This window comes from Notothenia rossii (genome assembly GCF_949606895.1).
Source record: "Notothenia rossii genome assembly, chromosome: 6".
NCBI lineage: Eukaryota > Metazoa > Chordata > Actinopteri > Perciformes > Nototheniidae > Notothenia > Notothenia rossii.
The window spans coordinates 5,925,284-5,948,736 of NC_136909.1; the positions used below are offsets into that span (position 1 = coordinate 5,925,284).

At 42.4% G+C, this 23,453-nt stretch overlaps 1 protein-coding gene across 1 annotated transcript in view; it reads right to left on the reverse strand.

Moving 5' to 3' along the window:
• The window catches only part of LOC307044730 (poly [ADP-ribose] polymerase tankyrase-1-like), a gene marked incomplete at its 5' end in the record, with an annotated part of 42,388 nt that overhangs the window by 6,261 nt on the left and 12,674 nt on the right, over nt 1-23,453 (reverse strand). The window contains 16 exons of the mRNA XM_079690042.1: nt 811-997; nt 1,967-2,072; nt 4,081-4,155; nt 4,921-5,018; nt 9,178-9,298; nt 10,749-10,831; nt 11,732-11,972; nt 13,367-13,555; nt 14,510-14,619; nt 15,506-15,725; nt 16,495-16,660; nt 16,901-17,046; nt 18,243-18,322; nt 19,005-19,176; nt 20,972-21,050; nt 21,197-21,288. Of these exons, the coding sequence (XP_079546168.1) occupies nt 811-997; nt 1,967-2,072; nt 4,081-4,155; nt 4,921-5,018; nt 9,178-9,298; nt 10,749-10,831; nt 11,732-11,972; nt 13,367-13,555; nt 14,510-14,619; nt 15,506-15,725; nt 16,495-16,660; nt 16,901-17,046; nt 18,243-18,322; nt 19,005-19,176; nt 20,972-21,050; nt 21,197-21,288 (2,165 nt within the window). The remainder of the gene's footprint in view (nt 1-810; nt 998-1,966; nt 2,073-4,080; nt 4,156-4,920; nt 5,019-9,177; nt 9,299-10,748; nt 10,832-11,731; nt 11,973-13,366; nt 13,556-14,509; nt 14,620-15,505; nt 15,726-16,494; nt 16,661-16,900; nt 17,047-18,242; nt 18,323-19,004; nt 19,177-20,971; nt 21,051-21,196; nt 21,289-23,453) is intronic.

Consider the following 23,453-nt stretch of genomic DNA (forward strand, 5'->3'; position numbering starts at 1 on the left):
ACTGATACCGGTTAGTAACAACATACTGATACCGGTTAGTAACAACATACTGATACTGGTCTGCAGACAGACAGCAAGCGAAAAACCTTTTAAAATGCGTGTTTCCTGAATGGAGATCAGATCGATCAGGCTAAGCTAACGTTATATATGCTCCGTCCACACTCTCAACAACGGCCTACAGACATAAATAAACCAGCGACTGTATTCTCCATGACACAGACAGTCTGTGGTTTGTACTTGTTTCACTTTTGTCTAGTTTCTGAACAGTATGAGGAGCTGTGAGCTCTGAGTGCTAAAAGCTAACGGCTGATGGTTTGATTTTGTGGTTCGCATTGAAGATGACGTCACAGCAGTTTTACGGTTGAACAGCCAATCACCCCGCCTACACTGCGTTACTATAGTTACTGCCCCAGCTACTAAACTGTAATGGAAACGCAGCATAAAGTGAGCCTGGCCTACCAAGGCCTAACCATACCGTACTAAGCCGGGCTAGGTCCTGCAGTGGAAAAGCGCCATAAGATATGACTGAAATGCCAAGAATGAAGTAAAAAAGACAAAACGACAGGTTGATTAAAACTAAAAAACTAAGTCTAAATAAATCAAAATAGCTGATAAAATCCCACTTATGGTAGTTGAGTTATGTTTAGTCGTTGTTATTGATTGTTTGTGTTCTTTGTCATCATTTTTTTCTCTTTGTACGTACAATCAGTACAGACCAGAGATGGAAAGCAAAATATGTGACATATTGTCTCACACATAAACACAACAAACAGATTTCTGATCAGGAAATCCCACTCATGTGACCCTTACCTGTGGCACAGGTAGCAGGACCGGTCTTTGTGCGTCGGGCAGCCAGTTCCTCCTCCGATGCCGTACACGTACTGATTGCTCTTTGAGGAATTCTCAGCAAAGTAGATCCCCGCTCCGAACATCCCTCCGATGTACGCGTGCCGCTCGTCGAAGCCTTTGTGGATGATGGCGTTGATGAAGGGGGAACCTGGAGGAAACACGGAGGCAGACGGAGATTACAAACCGTAGTTAATGCAAAGCAAACGCACCTCCATTAGTTTCTACCCACACAGCACACAGTTCATGTAAAAGGTAAACAGTTCATTAGCTTTTAAATCCTTACACTGTTAGTTTAGGTGCACTGACAGCTATTCATTTCTTTAGTTAAAATAATCATTCTTTCTCTGTGTGTAAGAGCTGAGGACATTTCAAAACTGGAAGCAGCCAAATTGGGAAAAACCATTTGCTGCCATCTCAAGGGGGGGATTTGGACTTCGTTAGTTTGCTTTGTATGGAGTGTCCATCTTTGTGTGTCACCTTGTGTGTCATCTGGTTTCACCATGACACTATCTTATTTGTTTGTTAACATAATAGTGATGGGAATTATGGCTCTTTGAAGGGAGACGGATCTTATGGCTCTGTTCCTTTCAAAGAGCCGTTTTTTTTTTTAAAGGGGGCGGGGTTACTAGGTTTATCTGCGAAATAATCACCAGGATAATGATTGACTGTATTGCCAGGCCTAATGTCCACAATCTGCATTGTAAACACGACACAAGGTGGCGCCATATCCATGTCATTCATGTCAGTGAATGTACTTTGAATTTACCCTCTGTGTGTGTTCAGTAAATAAAGTTGTCTTGCCTTGAATGAAATTAACGCAACTCTTTATATTAGATACTGTGTTTTTAAGTGGCGATGGAGATTATTTGTTGACCCTGCTTTAAAGGATAGTTTGCCTTTACAAATGGTTCGCTTCAACACTGCCTGGGTTTTGGTTGAAGTGCATCCAAGTGCTGCTGCGTTTTCGCGTTGGGTTCATTTTCCATCCGAACAACACGTCGTCTGCCTGTCCTGCACCACTCGTTATCAGTAGCGTGGCGCGAGGGAAACATTAGGGGAAGCCAACAACACGTCCTTTTTGTTGGGTCGGGGCTTCTTGAAGTCAGTGTGTGTTTACCGTGGAACAGCATCCGCTCGTTGTGGTGGTTGTGGTTCTCGTCTGCGATCTCCTTCTGGCGGTGTGTGTAGCGCTCCCTCAGCTTCTTATTCACCACCTTCTGGATCTGTGGAGGAAATATAACACGTATCAAACGTAATGTTGAGAGGAGGGCTGCGAGTAACTACCGTTTATCCCAGTTCCTCGGACTAAAAGGTGTAGATGTCTTGTTTCGTAAGTCCAAAACTCAAAAGATAGTCATTTCATTATTATATAAAACAGAGAAAAACTAAATATCTACAACTTTGAGAGAATGAAAAACAGCATGTTATGACACTTTTGTATCAAATGACTCAAAAGGATTAATGGTGGTCAAAGTGCACCAAAATAAAATTGTAGTAAATATAATCCACCAATCTTATTGCGAGCAGCGTCATGATGCACACGCCCTAAACTGAATTTCTTTGCAAAGTATCATGCAAAGCCACTAAATCTGGTTATTTAGACCCTCCAGAAAAACGCGATTCTGTGATCACAGAATTTACCGCATAATCAGCAAAATGGCGCAGATTTCTAAAAGGCCGCATAATCTCCGCATTTTTCCACACAAAGTTGAGAGAAAAAAAAGTGAACTCGTCGTGACGTCATCAGCTCGCGCATCACAGAATGTAAACAACACTGTATAGAGTGAACGTGTGGAGCTCACACGAGAGAGAAAACACCAAGATGAAAAAATCTAATCCATTTACCGACGAACATTTCTACTAAAGACCGGGCAAAAAGTGGTGGGGAACTATTCTGCACCCCGTGCAACTGTGTGTTGGAGCATAAGAGAAAGTCGGCGGTGAAGACCCACTTTGATTCATTCAAACATTCGAAAATGCTTTCTGCTGCTGCGGACAAGAAAGCCAAACAACTCACGTTCACCGAGGCATCAACCTCCAAAACCCTTTCGAGGGCTAGAAGAAACAAAGTGAGTAGACTACAAGATTGAAGCTGGTCAGATAACGAACGAGTAAATGAAAACAGAATGAGGCGGAGAAGTGTGTGTGTGTGTGTGTGTGTGTGTGTGTGTGTGTGTGTGTGTGTGTGTGTGTGTGTGTGTGTGTGTGTGTGTGAGAGATTAAAATAGCCCAATTGCTTTTACAATAAATAAACATTGAATGTGTTTAATTGAATAGTAAAGGGGTTTAACGTTAGTGGCAGGTTGTGTGTGTGAGAGAATAAATAAGACAGCCCAATATTTAAAAAAATTGTTATTCTTTTTTCCCGCATATTTAGCAACTTCCCGCAATTTCACCGCATAAAATCACATAAAAACCCCGCATTTTTAATCGCATAATCAAGGATTTTTGCCCGCGTTTTTCTGGAGGGTTTAGTTATTTCCAAATATGTACTTAAAACTTCCTTGGAGAGAGCCACCATGAAAAAATGAAAAAACATAACTACTTTAAAAAATGTATTATTAACACCAACAACACCTAATAATAGACTCTTAAAGAAACATTCCTTTTGACTTTTAGATGTATATATTTCTGCGTTGAGGGCCATCGAGTTTCATCAAATTGGAGTAAAAAGTAGATTTCCGAAATCTGTCTGAAAAGTGCATTTTCTGTATTTTTTTAGATTTAGATTAAAATGACTTGAAACATTAACTGATTATTAAAATAGTGATTAATGTTCTGAGGATCCAATGAACAATAAGTGGACTTATCATTGCATCTCTCGTTGGGAGTCATGTCTGATACTTTCTCCAAAACAAATATACTCTATAAAAGCCTTTCTGTTCTGTTCTGCGTTTCATAATAACTTTGTTGCATTATTGAGCTCTGGGAGGCTGTGGCTCAGTGGGTAGTGTGCTGGACTTCGAATCAGGGGGTAGCATGTTCGAGTCCCACTGCAGTCAGCATGTCGTTGTGTCCCTGAGACACTTCACCCCAAATTGCTCCTGTGGGGATTGTCCACAGCACTGAATGTAAGTAAGTAAGTTGCTTTGGATAAAAGCGTCTAACAAGTGACATCTAATGTGGTCATTAGATTTTCATTGCAATTCCTACACTGTAGCTTATGTGCACGTGACATTAAAACTTTGAATTGAAACATGTTTTCAGTTGAGGGTTCAGAGATATTCAGACCTTGATGATGTTGTATTTGCTGAACACACCGCCGGCGTTTCCTCCGTCTCTGTGCTCTCTGATGGTGCTCTGCAACTGAGGGACAAAAAAAACACTTTTACTTTCCTGTCTCACAGCACAGTGAGAACAGTAGAGCCGCAGATAATAGAAAATACCGGGGAAATCTTTCAAAAGTGGGTCCTAGTACTATAATTGGCAAATAAACTCCTTTGGGATTATTGAAAAAAGCTTGTTAGCCACGAAAAAAAAATCCAAGATGGCCACCACCGATGGCTTGGAAACGTCCTTGTTTCTACCATAAAATAAAATATGAAGGATCTTTGAGTCAAATCAAACATTTTTTGGCCAATTACAAACCAAATTCAGACGTCAGGAATTACGCAGAAGCTTCTTTTTACCATGTCTAAGCCACACTATCAAAACCACCTGCCAATGGAAAACTCGGTAGCCTATCATGCATCGCAGTGGAGGTGCATTTTGGGGGTGAAAGAGAGCAGTAGGAGAGGCCGTGCTGGTGACATCATGGTGTTCAGTCTCTGCTAACTCATGTTGTTAACATAAAAGGAAACAGCAAACTATCTATATATCATATTCCATTTACCTGTATATAGACTCTCCTTGCACTATTTCTATTTACTTGCACATTCTCTCTCCAAACATTCTCTTGCACTGTTTCATTTGTTCTATGCCCTGTGTATAGATATATATATATATATTCATGTTTCTGTTGGACGAGCCTGTGACTTCAGTTTTTCCTTGCCATATCTACACTGTAGCTGCTGAGCACATGATGATAAAGCCCTGAATCTTGAAGCTACACAGAAAGTGAAGCGGACTCACCTCCTCCTCCACAGACTGGTACTCCTTGTCGTCGGTAGCGAGGTCGATCAGGATCGTGCCCTGGTTCGCACAGTGGAAAGACAGGTAGGGGTTTCCACCTGAGAAAACAACAGATCAGTTAAATCAGCTGTTTAAAGGTCCCCTATTTTTCTGATCTCCATCAATATATCACAGGTCTCAGTTATATACAGAACCTGTCTCTGATTGGCTGAAACACCAAACAGATCATTGCAGCATTACCCATAATCCCCTCTGTTTCAGCCCTGTTTCCAAAGTGCTGATTCTCTGTCTGTTACTTTAGATGAAAATAAGGAGCCCCTCCCCACGCCCCTCTTAGAGACATTTGGTTAAAAAGAACTCAATGGTGCTCTAGGAGGAGATTCAGGTGATAAGGGGGGGGGGGGGGGTTACCTTGGTTGCTGATTGGCTAATGGTTACACAAGCCAAAACATTGTTATGACATCATAAAGTGCCAAAATCTGATCAGCTCATTTTCAGACAGGTTTTTATAGAAATGGATCAAAAAGAGAGAGAATCTTTGTTCCTGAAACTTTCAGAGTCTCTTTACACAGAGGGGACACATGTTGATGTAGAAGAGACATGAAGAAGAGGGGACACATGTTGATGTAGAAGAGACATGGAGAAGAGGGGACACATGTTGATGTAGAAGAGACATGAAGAAGAGGGGACACATGTTGATGTAGAAGAGACATGAAGAAGAGGGGACACATGTTGATGTAGAAGAGACATGGAGAAGAGGGGACACATGTTGATGTAGAAGAGACATGAAGAAGAGGGGACACATGTTGATGTAGAAGAGACATGAAGAAGAGGGGACACATGTTGATGTAGAAGAGACATGGAGAAGAGGGGACACATGTTGATGTAGAAGAGACATGGAGAAGAGGGGACACATGTTGATGTAGAAGAGACATGAAGAAGAGGGGACACATGTTGATGTAGAAGAGACATGAAGAAGAGGGGACACATGTTGATGTAGAAGAGACATGAAGAAGTGGGGACACATGTTGATGTAGAAGAGACATGAAGAAGAGGGGACACATGCTGATGTAGAAAAGACATGAAGAAGAGGGGACACATGTTGATGTAGAAGAGACATGAAGAAGAGGGGACACATGTTGATGTAGGAGAGACATGAAGAAGAGGGGACACATGTTGATGTAGAAGAGACATGAAGAAGAGGGGACACATGTTGATGTAGAAGAGACATGAAGAAGAGGGGACACATGTTGATGTAGAAGAGACATGAAGAAGAGGGGACACATGTTGATGTAGAAGAGACATGGAGAAGAGGGGACACATGTTGATGTAGAAGAGACATGAAGAAGAGGGGACACATGTTGATGTAGAAGAGACATGAAGAAGAGGGGACACATGTTGATGTAGAAGAGACATGGAGAAGAGGGGACACATGTTGATGTAGAAGAGACATGAAGAAGAGGGGACACATGTTGATGTAGAAGAGACATGAAGAAGAGGGGACACATGTTGATGTAGAAGAGACATGGAGAAGAGGGGACACATGTTGATGTAGAAGAGACATGGAGAAGAGGGGACACATGTTGATGTAGAAGAGACATGAAGAAGAGGGGACACATGTTGATGTAGAAGAGACATGAAGAAGAGGGGACACATGTTGATGTAGAAGAGACATGAAGAAGTGGGGACACATGTTGATGTAGAAGAGACATGAAGAAGAGGGGACACATGCTGATGTAGAAAAGACATGAAGAAGAGGGGACACATGTTGATGTAGAAGAGACATGAAGAAGAGGGGACACATGTTGATGTAGGAGAGACATGAAGAAGAGGGGACACATGTTGATGTAGAAGAGACATGAAGAAGAGGGGACACATGTTGATGTAGAAGAGACATGAAGAAGAGGGGACACATGTTGATGTAGAAGAGACATGAAGAAGAGGGGACACATGTTGATGTAGAAGAGACATGAAGAAGTGGGGACAAATGTTGATGTAGAAGAGACATGGAGAAGAGGGGACACATGCTGATGTAGAAGAGACATGAAGAAGTGGGGACAAATGTTGATGTAGAAGAGACATGAAGAAGAGGGGACACATGTTGATGTAGAAGAGACATGAAGAAGAGGGGACACATGGTGATGTAGAAGAGACATGAAGAAGAGGGGACACATGTTGATGTAGGAGAGACATGAAGAAGTGGGGACACATGTTGATGTAGAAGAGACATGAAGAAGAGGGGACACATGCTGATGTAGAAGAGACATGAAGAAGAGGGGACACATGTTGATGTAGAAGAGGGGACACATGGTGATGTAGAAGAGGGGACACATGCTGATGTAGAAGAGACATGAAGAAGAGGGGACACATGTTGATGTAGAAGAGACATGAAGAAGAGGGGACACATGTTGATGTAGAAGAGACATGAAGAAGAGGGGACACATGTTGATGTAGAAGAGACATGGAGAAGAGGGGACACATGTTGATGTAGAAGAGACATGAAGAAGAGGGGACACATGTTGATGTAGAAGAGACATGAAGAAGAGGGGACACATGTTGATGTAGAAGAGACATGGAGAAGAGGGGACACATGTTGATGTAGAAGAGACATGAAGAAGAGGGGACACATGTTGATGTAGAAGAGACATGAAGAAGAGGGGACACATGTTGATGTAGAAGAGACATGAAGAAGAGGGGACACATGTTGATGTAGAAGAGACATGGAGAAGAGGGGACACATGTTGATGTAGAAGAGACATGAAGAAGAGGGGACACATGTTGATGTAGAAGAGACATGAAGAAGAGGGGACACATGTTGATGTAGAAGAGACATGGAGAAGAGGGGACACATGTTGATGTAGAAGAGACATGGAGAAGAGGGGACACATGTTGATGTAGAAGAGACATGGAGAAGAGGGGACACATGTTGATGTAGAAGAGACATGAAGAAGAGGGGACACATGTTGATGTAGAAGAGACATGAAGAAGAGGGGACACATGTTGATGTAGAAGAGACATGAAGAAGTGGGGACACATGTTGATGTAGAAGAGACATGAAGAAGAGGGGACACATGCTGATGTAGAAAAGACATGAAGAAGAGGGGACACATGTTGATGTAGGAGAGACATGAAGAAGAGGGGACACATGTTGATGTAGAAGAGACATGAAGAAGAGGGGACACATGTTGATGTAGAAGAGACATGAAGAAGTGGGGACAAATGTTGATGTAGAAGAGACATGAAGAAGAGGGGACACATGTTGATGTAGAAGAGACATGAAGAAGAGGGGACACATGGTGATGTAGAAGAGACATGAAGAAGAGGGGACACATGTTGATGTAGGAGAGACATGAAGAAGTGGGGACACATGTTGATGTAGAAGAGACATGAAGAAGAGGGGACACATGCTGATGTAGAAGAGACATGAAGAAGAGGGGACATATGTTGATGTAGAAGAGACATGAAGAAGAGGGGACACATGTTGATGTAGAAGAGACATGAAGAAGAGGGGACACATGCTGATGTAGAAGAGACATGAAGAAGAGGGGACACATGTTGATGTAGAAGAGACATGAAGAAGAGGGGACACATGCTGATGTAGAAGAGACATGAAGAAGAGGGGACACATGCTGATGTAGAAGAGACATGAAGAAGAGGGGACACATGTTGATGTAGGAGAGACATGAAGAAGTGGGGACACATGTTGATGTAGAAGAGACATGAAGAAGAGGGGACACATGCTGATGTAGAAGAGACATGAAGAAGAGGGGACACATGTTGATGTAGAAGAGACATGAAGAAGAGGGGACACATGCTGATGTAGAAGAGACATGAAGAAGAGGGGACACATGCTGATGTAGAAGAGACATGAAGAAGAGGGGACACATGTTGATGTAGGAGAGACATGAAGAAGTGGGGACACATGTTGATGTAGAAGAGACATGAAGAAGAGGGGACACATGCTGATGTAGAAGAGACATGAAGAAGAGGGGACACATGTTGATGTAGAAGAGACATGAAGAAGAGGGGACACATGCTGATGTAGAAGAGACATGAAGAAGAGGGGACACATGTTGATGTAGAAGAGACATGAAGAAGAGGGGACACATGTTGATGTAGAAGAGACATGAAGAAGAGGGGACACATGTTGATGTAGAAGAGACATGGAGAAGAGGGGACACATGTTGATGTAGAAGAGACATGAAGAAGTGCATTTTGCATAATAGGGGACCTTAAAGGAGTCTCATGCCTCCTCACCTTGCTGGCCGCCCAGCAGCCTCTCTACTCCCTTGATGAGTTTGTGTCGGTGTCCATAGGCATTGATTCCTATCTCCTTCAGCTCCTCGTGACCCATGTCAGCCAGCACGTCCATAGAGATCTGGGAGAAGAGAGAACATATTTGTAGTTCGAACAAATCAGTGAAATCTGCTCAGTCTTGTGCAGGGTGTGAACCAAACAAGGTTTTTTGACTAACTCTGTAGAATACAGTTTGTGGACAGGACTTCTCTGAAGCTCCACGATACTTCAGTCGGATATTTTCACGTGTTTAGTCTTTACCAACTATAGTGCTTGGATGCAGTTTGAATATTGCATTAGTCCAAATTGAGATTTTGATGCCATTTTGATTAATTCTACAGCTTTAAACTACACTCAAACAATATCACTTGGTGCAGGGGCTCTCAACCTTTTTCCCCAAGAGCCCCCCCAAATGACTCCTGTTGGAAGTTGCAACACACACACACACACACACACACACACACACACACACACACACACACACACACACACACACACACACACACACACACACACACACACACACACACACACACACACACACACACACACACACACACACACACACACACACACACACACACACACACACACACACACACACACACACACACACACAATGGTAATTAAAGTTTCAAAGTCTCAAAATGCTACAACTCCTGGCACAAACTGGATGAATGTGAAGTATTTTGTCAAAGCGTCTTTGGGTCTAGAAAAGCGCTATATAAATCCCATTTATTATTATTATTATTATTAAAGGAGCATGAAAGCGTAATTAAGGAGCTCTATTGGAGTGACTTTGATGGTTATTGGACTCAGGATTCATTCGTTTGGATTCCCGCTGTATGAAGAAATTAAAGGACGGCGCGGAAGTGGAAACAATTCACAAAGGGATTAAACTGTTTAAAACACATGCTCAAAGTAAGCCGGGTTTTGTCGATGTGTTTATTTGGATTCAAAAATTGTAAATAATCTACAAAAAGGAGGAGACCGATCTGATCGGAGCAACTGTGACAAATAATCCAACTGAAACCGGCATGGACGATGACTATGTTTTAAAAATGCGCTTATCCAGACAAGCCAGGTTTGGACACTTCACGGGCAGAAGAAACATTTCTGCGTTACAATTATATGGAAAAAAAAAAGAAAAAAGAAAAGTCTAAATATGATATTTGGCCTCAAATCATCTGAGGCCCGGCGCCCCCCCTGGGATCTTTGGCGCCCCCCCCAGGTTGGGAACCGCTGACTTGGTGGATAAAAACGTCTAATATGTCTAGAATTCATGTCAGTGATTTCATAAACTCTGGGAATAAAATGCATCAAATAGAAATGTGAAATGAATGTGAACACTTGTTCGTTTTAGCCCAACTCAGCGATCAGCCTGTGAGATCGTCCGTAGGTATTTCATGGCTCACTAGATGGCCAATAATTAGGCCTGCAACAATCTACTTTGCAGCGTTAATGAGCTCTTCATGTTCAGCTTCAAAAGGGCATGAACACACAGTTTGATAAGTATTTGAAAGATGTCTGACCTGCTCCCGCTCAAAGATGTCCCTCAGGTGCTCCAGGCCCAGGCTCTTCATGAATTGACTTATGTTCATGTCCAGCATGGCAACTGTGGAAAAACAGAGCGTTAGTAGAGTAAAAATGTTATGGCAATTATGGTATTAAAGCTTAATACAGTGTAATCCTAATGAAATGTAACTTTTAACAAAGTGGTATCCTGGGAATGGATAGGAAATGAATGTTGGGTGTGGATGAGAAAAGGATGTTTGATAACAGATGTGTTCACGAAGGGTGTCATGACACTACAGTAAGGAGGACAGGGCGAAGGAAGACACTCGCTCCATGGGGGCAGCTGCGACACCCAGCTATTCTTAGTAGGGTGAGTTTTGCTTATTGTGATCCAACTGGGACTAATGTTGTTGTGTTGTCATGTAAATGATCTTTGATGTGTCCTTATAAGAGAGTCTGTCACACACAGAGCACTCGGAAGAAGTCGTCGTGCTTCCAAGCAATAAAATGAAATATCTTAAAAGACTTTATATCGATTTTGTGTTTCTTTGCCCTACTCATCATTTTCCCTAGACAGCAGCTGATTTTAAGTTGCTACGACAAAAGAAAAGGTTCTTAAGATGTCACCAAATGAACGCACCAATCCCAGATGTTTCTATATAAACAGATGAATATTCAATGTGACGCAATACTCGTAGTGTTAGTGTGTTTTTTTACTTTTATGTATACACCCTGAAATCAAAGCCAAATTCCTCGTAAGGTCGGTCGAATAATCGATTATTATTCGCCAGGGCTGCCGAATAATCGATTTTGGTCATGGTCAGTTTCTGGCAACCCTAGTTTCAACCTACCTGGTAATAAACCTGATTCTGATTTCTGATACACGTTAGTAGAGAAAAGGAGAGGGTTCATGTACACTGTCCTCTTAAAATGTCGCCACTAAAATGCACCATACCCACATCTTTCTATATAAAAACAGAGGAATAATAAGGACACTTACTGTCCCCTTCTTTTCGGTCGGTGCCCGAGGCTCCGTCGGCCACCCCGGAGGACCCGGAGGCGCAGGCCAGATCAGCGAGAGGACCGGAGAGGTTGTCGATGCTGCTGGCGGCCGACAGGCAGGAAGGCGTGGAGGCGGGGGAGATGACGGAGGCAGAGACCACGGTGGCCTGAGGCTTGAAGCAGCTGGGCAGAGCGTCCGGAGGCATGGCGTCCATCAGCAGCGCCCGGATATCATCAGCCTGGAGGTAAGGGAGAGGAGATATTAAGAGCCTTCCTTTATGTACATTATCTGTCACAATCTCCTCTGCCAAGTAGGTTATAGACTATTTGAAATGCTACTTAAAGACATTCCTGTTTGGGCAGGCGTTTGGGTAACTCGTATGCTTTTATTCTATGTTTTTATTGTGTATTGCGTTTTTAGCACTTCTTCATTCGTTTGATGTTTTAATGCCTTGTTAAGCAGTTACTTTTTACTTATTCGGATCAATGTGTCAGGAGAAACAATTGGTGGAGATTTCATGAAACTTGATGGAAGGTTGTAGAATTAACCGCTCTATTTTTAGGAGAAGATTCGGGGAGGATACATCAACTAAGTTTAACTTTAGCCAGGTGGTGAAGGGCTAGCATATTTTTGTAGGCTGACATGTAAGTGGTTCAAAAGCCAATATGATGTTTTGTCACCACTGCTAAGCTAAAGGCGGCTAATGTTGGGCTATAAAAGAACTAAAGCACGGTCACATGACTTCACGTCACCACCGCTAAGCTAAAGGTGGCTAATGTTGGGCTATAAAAGAACTAAAGCACGGTCACATGACTTCACGTCACCACCGCTAAGCTAAAGGAGGCTAATGTTGGGCTATAAAGGAACTACAGCACGGTCACATGACTTCACGTCACCACCGCTAAGCTAAAGGAGGCTAATGTTGGGCTATAAAGGAACTACAGCACGGTCATATGACTTCACGTCACCACCGCTAAGCTAAAGGAGGCTAATGTTGGGCTATAAAGGAACTACAGCACGGTCACATGACTTCACGTCACCACCGCTAAGCTAAAGGAGGCTAATGTTGGGCTATAAAGGAACTACAGCACGGTCACATGACTTCACGTCACCACGGCTAAGCTAAAGGCGGCTAATGTTGGGCTATAAAGGAACTACAGCACGGTCACATGACTTCACATCACCACGGCTAAGCTAAAGGCGGCTAATGTTGGGCTATAAAGGAACTACAGCACGGTCATATGACTTCACGTCACCACCGCTAAGCTAAAGGAGGCTAATGTTGGGCTATAAAGGAACTACAGCACGGTCACATGACTTCACGTCACCACCGCTAAGCTAAAGGAGGCTAATGTTGGGCTATAAAGGAACTACAGCACGGTCACATGACTTCACGTCACCACGGCTAAGCTAAAGGCGGCTAATGTTGGGCTATAAAAGAACTACAGCACGGTCACATGACTTCAGGTCACCACCGCTAAGCTAAAGGTGGCTAATGTTGGGCGTGATAGTAGTCTCATTTAGATACTTATTAGCAACGTTCTGAGTGGGTAACACTTCACGCATCATGATTATGATACCGTTATGGATTTTATGATGCGTTTTAAAATCTATTTTCTCAGTAAATGTTACCGTTGCCAGGTCCAGCGCAGTCTGGCCCTCCTGGTTCTTCATGGTGGGGTCGGCTCCGTGAGCCAGCAGCAGCGCGCAGAGCTGCGTTCGGCCCTTCTGCGCCGCCTCGTGGAGCGGCGTGAAAGCCCATTTATCTGTAGCGTTCACACACGTGTTGTACTTGATGAGGAGGGCGGCGATGTCCACATGCTGCGAGGAAGAGAGGCGACAGAAGACAAGACTTAAGTGACCTTAAATAACACAGAATGATGAGCAGAATATGCCCTCTTTAAGCTTTTCCAAGGATTAAATCAAACCCCACAGAAGCTGTATTTGATTTAAAGGTCCCCTATTATACCGTTTTTCATCAATAAATCACAGGTCTCAGATATATACAGAACCTGTCTCTCATTGGCTGAAACACCAAACGGATCATTGCAGCATTACCCATAATCCCCTCTGTTTCAGCCCTGTTTCCAAAGTGCTGATTCTCTGTCTGTTACTTTAGATAAAAAATAAGTAGCCCCTCCCCACGCCCCTCAGAGAGAGATTTGGTTACAAAGAACTCAAAGGTGCTCTAAGAGGAGATTCAGGTGATAAGGAGGGGGGGGGGGGGTTACCTTGGTTGCTGATTGGCTAATGGTTACACAAGCCAAAACATCGTTATGACATCATAAAGTGGCCAAAATCTGATCAGCTCATTTTCAGACAGGTTTTTATAGAAATGGATCAGGACAAAAAGAGGGTACACATGTTGATGTAGGAGAGACATGAAGAAGAGGGGACACATGTTGATGTAGATGAGACATGAAGAAGAGGGGACACATGTAGATGTAGAAGAGACATGGAGAAGAGAGGACACATGTTGATGTAGAAGAGACATGGAGAAGAGAGGACACATGTTGATGTAGGAGAGACATGAAGAAGAGGGGACACATGTTGATGTAGACGAGACATGAAGAAGAGGGGACACATGTTGATGTAGAAGAGACATGGAGAAGAGGGGACACATGTTGATGTAGAAGAGACATGAAGAAGAGGGGACACATGTTGATGTAGAAGAGACATGAAGAAGAGGGGACACATGTTGATGTAGAAGAGACATGAAGAAGTGGATTTTGAATAATAGGTGACCTTTAAGTGATGTATGTTGTTGACACTGACCCCATAAGAAGCAGCATTGTGCAGAGGGATAAGGCCTCCTTTGTCCTGGGCGTTCACATCCGCTCCGTGCTCCAGGAGATACTCCGCCACCTCCAGGTTGTTGTAGCCGGCTGAGGAGAAGCAACAGGAATCAGCAACATTTAAATATTACAGGCAGTGCATTTTAAACCCTACTTTCAGAACACTTGGTTTCTATCAGTGTGTTGCAGAGATACTGTTAGCACAGGGCTGTTGAAGCTCAATTTCATCGCGGGCCAAATCAACATTATGGTTGCACTCAAAGAGCCGGTTGTAACTTTAATACCTGTACTTTCTACTTCTTACACTTTGAACTCAAATACCTGTACTTTCTACTTCTTACATGTTGAACCCAAATACCTGTACTTTCTACTTCTTACATTTTGAACACAAATACCTGTACTTTCTACTTCTTACATGTTGAACCCAAATACCTGTACTTTCTACTTCTTACATTTTGAACACAAATACCTGTACTTTCTACTTCTTACATGTTGAACCCAAATACCTGTACTTTCTACTTCTCTCATTTCCCAAACAGGCTGGTTCCTTTAGTTTGAATGTGTGTTTGGTGGCGTGATCATTATTATTTAGAGTCATTGCGTGCCTATTGATTTGAACACGATCCGTGTATCCATCATTTCCTGGTCTTCTCTAAAGAAGAGGGACCAATGGAAACGTTGTCATGTTGCCGTTGGTCACCATGGAAACATTCATTAGCTAACAATGACATTATTGTTCTATTAATATAAAGGGAGGTCAGGTACTCTTTAAAACAGCTGCTAGTTATGGATACTTTTTACTGAAGTACATTTCAAAGCCTCTTTACTTTGACTTGAGTAAAGAAGTTTAGTCAGTACTTCTACTTTCACCAGAGTATTTTTAAACACGAGTATCTGTACTTCTACTTGAGTGAAGGAAGTGTGCACTTTGCCCTCTCTGCTAGTAAGGTAAAACCCAATAAAAGGCTCTCAGTACCTGCGAGGTGCAGCGGGGTGGAGTTGCGTCCCTGTGTGTCCCTGCAGTTGATGTTTTCGGGGGAGCAGAGTTTCTGGACCCTTGCCAGGCAGCCCTTCTTGGCGGCGTCCAGCAGAGCGGCGTCTCCCCTCAGGAGGTCCTGGATGTCCGTGTCTCCGTCCTTCACCATGTCCAGAGGCATGTTGCCGTCACGGTTCTTCTTGGACGGGTCGGCTCCGTGCTGTGGGGAAAGGACAGGATTATTGAACAGCATACATTTATTCTATCGGCATGTATCAAAGGTTGGTAAACAAATCTTCACTTTATAGACACTTTATATACTGCTTAACGAAAGGAAAGGATTATAGATTTAATAATAATTATATAAATAATTGTATGTAAATGTTTAGTACAGGAGTAGTCTACTTTCTAGGAGTGTGATCCTGGAAATGTTGAGAAGACAGAAGTTTTATGATAGATATGTTTAGTAGGGGTCACTAGCACATAGAAACATAACGATGCTAACTTGCACATTTGGCATAAGATGCATTAATAAGCATATGTAGACATTAGCTTAAAAATGAATTGGCACATTTTGGTTTGGTTTTTGGGGTTATTGGGGATGTTGAATCCATTCCTGATATTTTTTGGATTGAACATGGCAGTTTTGAATCTCCTACAACTTCAAAATCAATCCAAAATTCATCAAATCCGTCCACCAGGAGAACAAATATGGCCGCTTTCTGGTAAAAACTGCTTTGATCCAGAAAATGTTCAGAAATGTTTACTTTACAAATCGCATCTTGACATTTATATTTTTTAATTACTTTCTATTCACCAGTCAACCAAAGAGTGAGCCACAAAGGAAGGGAAACAAACAAACAAACAAATGGACATCTTGTCTCTTGATAATGCTTTTTGGAGATGTAAGTGGCTTCACAGGTCAAAGTGAAGCATTTCCCCACAGGGTCATCATCACAACGTAGTGGGGCGATAGAGAGGATCCTCACTTTGAGCAGCAGTTTGCAGATCTCATATTTGCCCTTGGCTGCAGCCTCGTGGAGCGGGGTGAACTTCCAGAGGTCGGCCACGTTCACCGAGGCTCCGTGTCTGACCAGCAGCTCGGCCACCTCATAGTGTCCGTAGGAGCAGGCGTTGTGGAGAGGAACCAGACCGCTGCAGGAGGAGGAAACACACGGTGAGAATATCCACACCAGAAGCACGGCGTGTGAGTGTTAGAACAATCTCCCTGGTCCCCGGCTTGAGCTTCAACATCAGGATCACTGTATTTCTGATCCTCTCAAGAATGGAAGTAGTCATCACATACAGAGCATCAACTAGTTCCTGAATGTTCCAAACAGTTACCCAGACAGAGCTGTGTGTATTGGCGTCTAAATAATCTCTGAAAGCGCTCACCCCTTGTCTTTGGCGTGGACGTCGGCTCCGTGGTGCAACAGATACTCGACGACAGCCACTCGGTTGTACCCGGCTGCGAAGTGCAGAGGAGTCGAGTGACGGCCCTCCAGATCACGGCAGTTCACGTTCTGAGGCGTGCACAGTTGCTGCCAAACACACAAACAATATCATTAGCAACTCAAATGAGGTTTAAAAACAGGTTTATAAGACAATAAAAACAAGGCCTTGGCTGTAAATCTGTTGTGTAACACCACTGCTTACGTGCCATCATATACACTATATTTGTAGAAGTAATTAAAAACGTGTTAATGCTACTCTCTCCTTCATTCCTTGTATATCTTCACTTACTTTTTTTAAATGCTACTACTACCCAATTCTTACCATGGATGTGTAATAAGTAAGGGACCACATTCTCAACAAAGTAACGTTATGACTCCCACTATTAATTGAAATGCTTTTATTGATTTAAAAAATAGTTGGATGTATTGATTTAAATTGACATGCATCCGCTAAAGAAAAATAGTCCGTTGTTACCGTTTGAACTAACGTAGCAACGGCAGGAACTGCTTCGATAGCGTTTTTGAGGGGCTTTTTGATTACAGATTTGAAAACATCGCTCCTTGCTTTAAAAGTAGCACAATTCCTTATGTCAAACCTTGGAAAGTATCTAGATATCCCTGCCCTAATGCCAAAGTAACTGCACACTGAATATGTGTCGCCGTCTGATGTCTATGTCTGGACCGCTGCGTAAAAGAAGCTCGTTACTTCTCGGCTGTTTTCTTGTCGCTCTTGTCTTGTCAGTTAGAAAAGCAAACTTTTCGGCCAAACTGTATTAAGTTAAATCGAACGGACTTATTTGTGCAGATGTGAGCGTCCTTAACAACGGTCAATTAGTGCTTGACAGCGGTCTGTCTGTTCTGGATTAACAACGTGTCACGTGTTCTGGATTGGCCAATCAGAATCGAGTATTCAACTAAGCCATGTAATAATTAGTTATAACTTATTTTATTGTTTTGTAATGTGTGCTTGCCTCTTAATTTAATACGCAAGTCTATGTTTAACTTTTAATTATTGCTTTCGTAGTACTGTTAATTTCCCCGCTGTGGGGCGAATAAAGGATTTCTTATTCTTAATTACTATCATTTGTTAAACCCCCTCTTTTAGGGAGCGTGTGAAATCTGAGTGCTAATAATTCTTCAACAGCGCTACTGTACTAGAATGATTTCCTTTGCAATATTGCATCTCTGCACAAAGTAGCTTTGCTGCCAAACTAAGCTCCTGAAAACGGTGTGAACCTAAACTGCTGTCCCTCCTGGTGAACAAACTCCAGAAGGAACCTCACCTGCACTGTGTCCAGATCTCCTGCTTTGGCCGCCTCCAGGAATCTGTAGTCCACGTCAGAGTTACGTGTGGGGACATTTTCTGGAAAGAGAAAGACAATTCAAATCCCATGATCAACGTGTTCATCTGGTCAGAGATTTTTATACTGAAAATTAATAAATCTGCCTCATGGTAGGCGAGGAAATGCAAAACTGTTTGAATGATATTATCACGAAATATAGCGCCTGTTTTTCTGTCAGGGCGCTAGGGTACTTTTTGATTGCTTCTATGCCAATGATATCTCGACAACACATCACATGATTCCTAAATATCACAAACACATAGTTCTTGCTGGTCTAACTGCCGCTAAGAAAATGATTGCGGTGCGCTGGAAGCCTCCACACGATTGATCCATGAAGCGATGGGGTTTAACTTTTCTCGATGTTGTCCGTTGGGAACTGTCAACAGCCCGTATCAATGGGACGAACAGGATGATGCGAGGGTGTGGCTTTCAGCGGCCGAGACATTGAAACGTCGGCTCCGATTCCTTTGCCGTGTGGACATATGTCATTTGAAGCTACTTGATCCTGGGAGGGTGGGGTTTTTATTGTATTATGTTTGTTTTGTAAGGGAACTGTTTGTTTGTTCTTTCACGTGGTATGTATGTGTTTTGTATCGTGTCTTTCTGCTTAAATAAATAAAACATGTGATCACAAAAACAATCTGATGGTGAGAAGAAGGCGCGATGTGGACACAGGGCCTACAGCGTGCTGGGTGTGTTTACCGTTGAGGATCTGCTGCACGGCCTCGTTGCCCATCTGCGCGGCGGTGAAGCCCTGCAGGGACACGATGGAGGCGTCGGCCCCGAAGCTCAACAGCAGCTTGCAGGTCTGGATGTGACCGGCGAGCGCCGCTCTGTGGAGAGACGTCTGGCCGAGTGTGTCCACCGCGTTCACCTGGAGGCAGAGGAGGTTTCAGAAACACACACACACTTTATATCCTACCAGATCTATCGCTTTTCCCACCCAGTTTAGATTTAACCACGACCACTTCTGCATTGACGTAGCTCTGCGGGACTGCGTCGAGGACAAAAAGAAAACGCCGCCCTCCCCAACAATGCTCAAGTGACATCATGACTGGCAAGCAGAATATTTGTATCTTATTTTTAATGCTGTCAAAATTATCGCGTTAACGGCGGGAATTATTTTTTTGAATGAATTTGCTTTAAAATATTTAACGCATTTAACGCATGTGCAGAATGGCCCGCCCCATACATCCCACCAGTGGCAGCGCCAGGGTATGGCTGGGGTAGGCTACAGCCATACCAAGAAATGCCTTAGCCCCACCTTAGCCCCACCATGAACAATGATGTTAAAGTAAGCAAAATAAAGTCCGCAAACTCGCGCGGAGTAAATCACAAAGACAGCAGTTAGTCAGATTGATTTCAGTAGCCACTTGTCTGGAAATACCGAAGACTAGAAACCGTTTTGAAAACTTTTGCCACGTAGTGATCGTCTTCTCAATAGAACATCTTTGATAATGTCTTCTGGCCAATCAGAATCAAGGTAACGGCGTGGTGTTGTTGCAGGAAGTCCCGACGGAGAATACTTTAGCTGTAGTACATCTCTATATACATCGATACAACATTACGTGTTGATAGAAATCAACACGTAATGAAATAAGACCCCACGGTTTGATGATTGATAGGTGTATGGGCTGTCTTTCATTTTGACACACAGAACAATGTTATAATAAACATACTGTATGTTAAATGGATATATCCGCCTTCTTTCATTTATCTTTCCATTCCCACAACAATGTACATAAAGAAATGGCATATTTTGGACGTAGTTCGAATGGTGATTCATCTGATTAATTAATTTTTAAACTGTGATTAATCTGATTAAAAAATGTTATCGTTCGACAGCCCTACTTATTTTATTAATCCAACATGCTTCAATAGCAATATTTCTTTTTACGTTGGTCTTTTTTATTTCTTAATCTTTTAACCTTTATTAGAATTATGGCATTTTTATTACTATTATCTTTTTTATTTGTATTTCTGTTGTACCTGTATGTTCACTTTGTTTTATATTTTATATTGTTGCATCGACTCAGTTGTCTTGTGTCTTATCCGTCAGAGAGAAACCATTATTTATTTTATTTGTAGTCTCTTAACCTGATCACATGTTATCTGTTGCTGCATGCACCTTTTAAAGTTCTTAAATCAATCTGAGGGGAATTTCTTGTTGTTTATTTTTAACTTGTGATGTGTCGCCATTTTGTAAAGCACTTGGAGCTGCACGTGTTGTTTGAAAAGTGCGATATAAATAAAGCTTTATTATTACTATCATTATTACTATTTGATATTCCAGTACACTGACAGTACTGGAAAGTGACAAAGTACAAATACTCATATACTGTCCTTAACAAACAAAACGAGCTTTCAGGCTACAGATTAGTTGCTCGTCGCTTCATCTTAAAATAATGGTGACTTAATAATAAAAGATTAATTAACATTTACCTTAAATAAAAAAAAGGTGCTATTTAAATGTATCTATTTGAAAAACACACCATTAAACGACTGGTTGTCAAATTCACATTTCGTTGGATGAAAACGCTGCTTTCGTCATGTGGAAGTGGTCGTGGTCAAATCTAAACTGGGTTGGAAAACGTTAGACGCCACCAGATCACATTATCGAACACCGTTTAACTTCAGGCAGAATGAAAATGTAACAACCAATCACAGACCTTCGCTCCGTGTTTCTGCAGCACCTCCAGGATGTCGTTATGAGCTCTCTCAGCGGCAACGTGCAGCGGAGTCATGAAGCTAGAAGACACAAAGGACAGGAAGTTATCACCTGATTTCCTGCCACCATTTATTGTCTACTTGGTACTTGATGTGAGTCAACGTGCAGTTTGCTTTTCTTTCCCCGCTCTCGCGATATTTAGGAGAACTAAAGGTCGTGGACTTACTCTTTGTTCTTCTCGTTGATGTTGGCTCCTTTACGCAGCAACAGCTCAGTCACCTGCTTCCTCTTGGGGTGAGGGGAGGCCACGGCACAGTGCTACCACACACACACACACACACACACACACACACACACACACACACACACACACACACACACACACACACACACACACACACACACACACACACACACACACACACACACACACACACACACACACACACACACACACACACACACACACACACACACACACACACACACACAAAATTAGTGCACTAATTGTACGGACCTCTGCATCACTCTCAGTTTTTAAGACCCACATGTTCCACACTAGGGCTGAACGATTAATCGATTATTGCAGTTATCAAATCGCAAAGCCTACAATCTTTTTTTTACAAATTTTTTTTTTCTTCTTGTGTGTCAGTCATCCACACCAATCAGAAGTGCTGTGCTCCACATGTACCAGCCATTGTTAGCCAATCAGAAGTGGCCCATGATAGAAGGTGATAGACAGATTGATCCAATCACCTTCCAAGTATTTTTGAAAGTCCCTGCTTTTTCCAAATAGCTTCCAATGGAGCTTTCCTAGATGGTTTGGTGAACCGTCTGAGTCAGGTTAGTAATGCTCCATCACATGTTTCTATTACAGGGTGAATCTGAAACTGAAGCTCGACTTTAAAGCAACCCAACGGAAGTTTCATGTAAGTTTAGTTCCTTCATTCGTAGCTCGGGCTGCGGGGGTGCTAGAGACGGGAGCACGTTGATGCGACCTTCCTAGCCGGAGTTATGGCCGCATTTTAAAATAAACTTACGTTGGGTCGCTTAAAAACAAATATCGCAAATCGAAAAGCAAACGCAATATTTGTCAGAAAAATCGCAATTCGATTTTTTTCCCAAAATCGTTCAGCCCTATTCCACACCGCATTTTACTGACTGTCCTTTACTTTATTTATTTTGTATTCTAACCTTTTTTTGTTATATTACCATATTGTATTCAATATGCTCCTTAGATATCTTTTTTTTCCCCTCCTTATAGCGTGAAGCACCTTGAGGTGACGATGTTTATGAAAGTGTGCTATACAAATGAAATGTATTATTCAATGTTTTCCGTGAGTGCCAGTTTGCTTAACCTACAGCAAATCACATAAACATCAACATGACAGCTACAGAGCAATTCTGACAAGATCCCTTTAAATCCCCAGATAAATGTTATTAATATATCAGAATTCAGTAAAGAAATGTTGTCAGAAAACCTGATTTGTTACCAAGGAGGAAGCTAAAACAAGATAGCTCTGTTTAAGCTGGGATTTGAAAGAAGAAAATATAAAAAAAAACATGAGTTCTAAAACAATACTGAGTAACAACGTTTTTTACCTCAAAGCTAAAAAAACATAGAAAAAATGTTCAACATTGAAACCATTAAGAACTATTCCAAAAACTAAAAACGTAACAGATTGAAATGTTTTAATAATAATAATACATTACATTTATAAAGCGCTTTTCCTGGTGCTCAAAGCGCTTATTTTTATTTTGTTATATACCGTAATTTCCGGACTATAAGGCGCACCTGAATATAAGCTGCAGCAGCTAAATTGAATGATGTGTACATATATAAGCCGCACTGGACTATAAGCCGCAGGTGTTTTAATGTTTCATTACCATATGTAAGGGTTCGTGCACAGAGGGGATTGTCGGGAAAGAGATGGCTGTTTGAGGAAGCTCCCATTTATTAACATTTCAACAAACAAGTTGCATATTTGCATAACGTATTCAAGTGTTACCATTTAGTGCAATAGTAGCTACAGAACATGTGCTGTGTAAACTGTACTGTATCACATAGCGTTTCAGACACACAAACTTTTCAACTTTCAAACTTAAACGGTGCGCTCCCAGCGCACGTACCGGCAGTGATCTACAGCAGTGGTTTTCAACCAGTGGTACGGGGACAAACTGTCTCGCTCTCGTAATGTCTGTCTGTCTTGCTCTCGTTCTGTCTCTCGTACCACTCTCGGTTCCACTTTTACTTTTGCGCGCTACCTGTCTCACTCTTTTCCGGCCTCCAGCTTTTCCTGCTGGAGCCCGCCGCTTAAAGGTGGGGGGCGCAGACCGGCCATAGAGCCCATAGAGTTAAAGGTGGTGGACTGTAACCTGTAAAATCCATAGATTTAGGAGGTCCCCTAGTGGCCGTTAGCTGTACAAATCCATAGATTAGCCGCACCGTTATATAAGCTGCAGCGTCGAAAAATGGGAAAAAA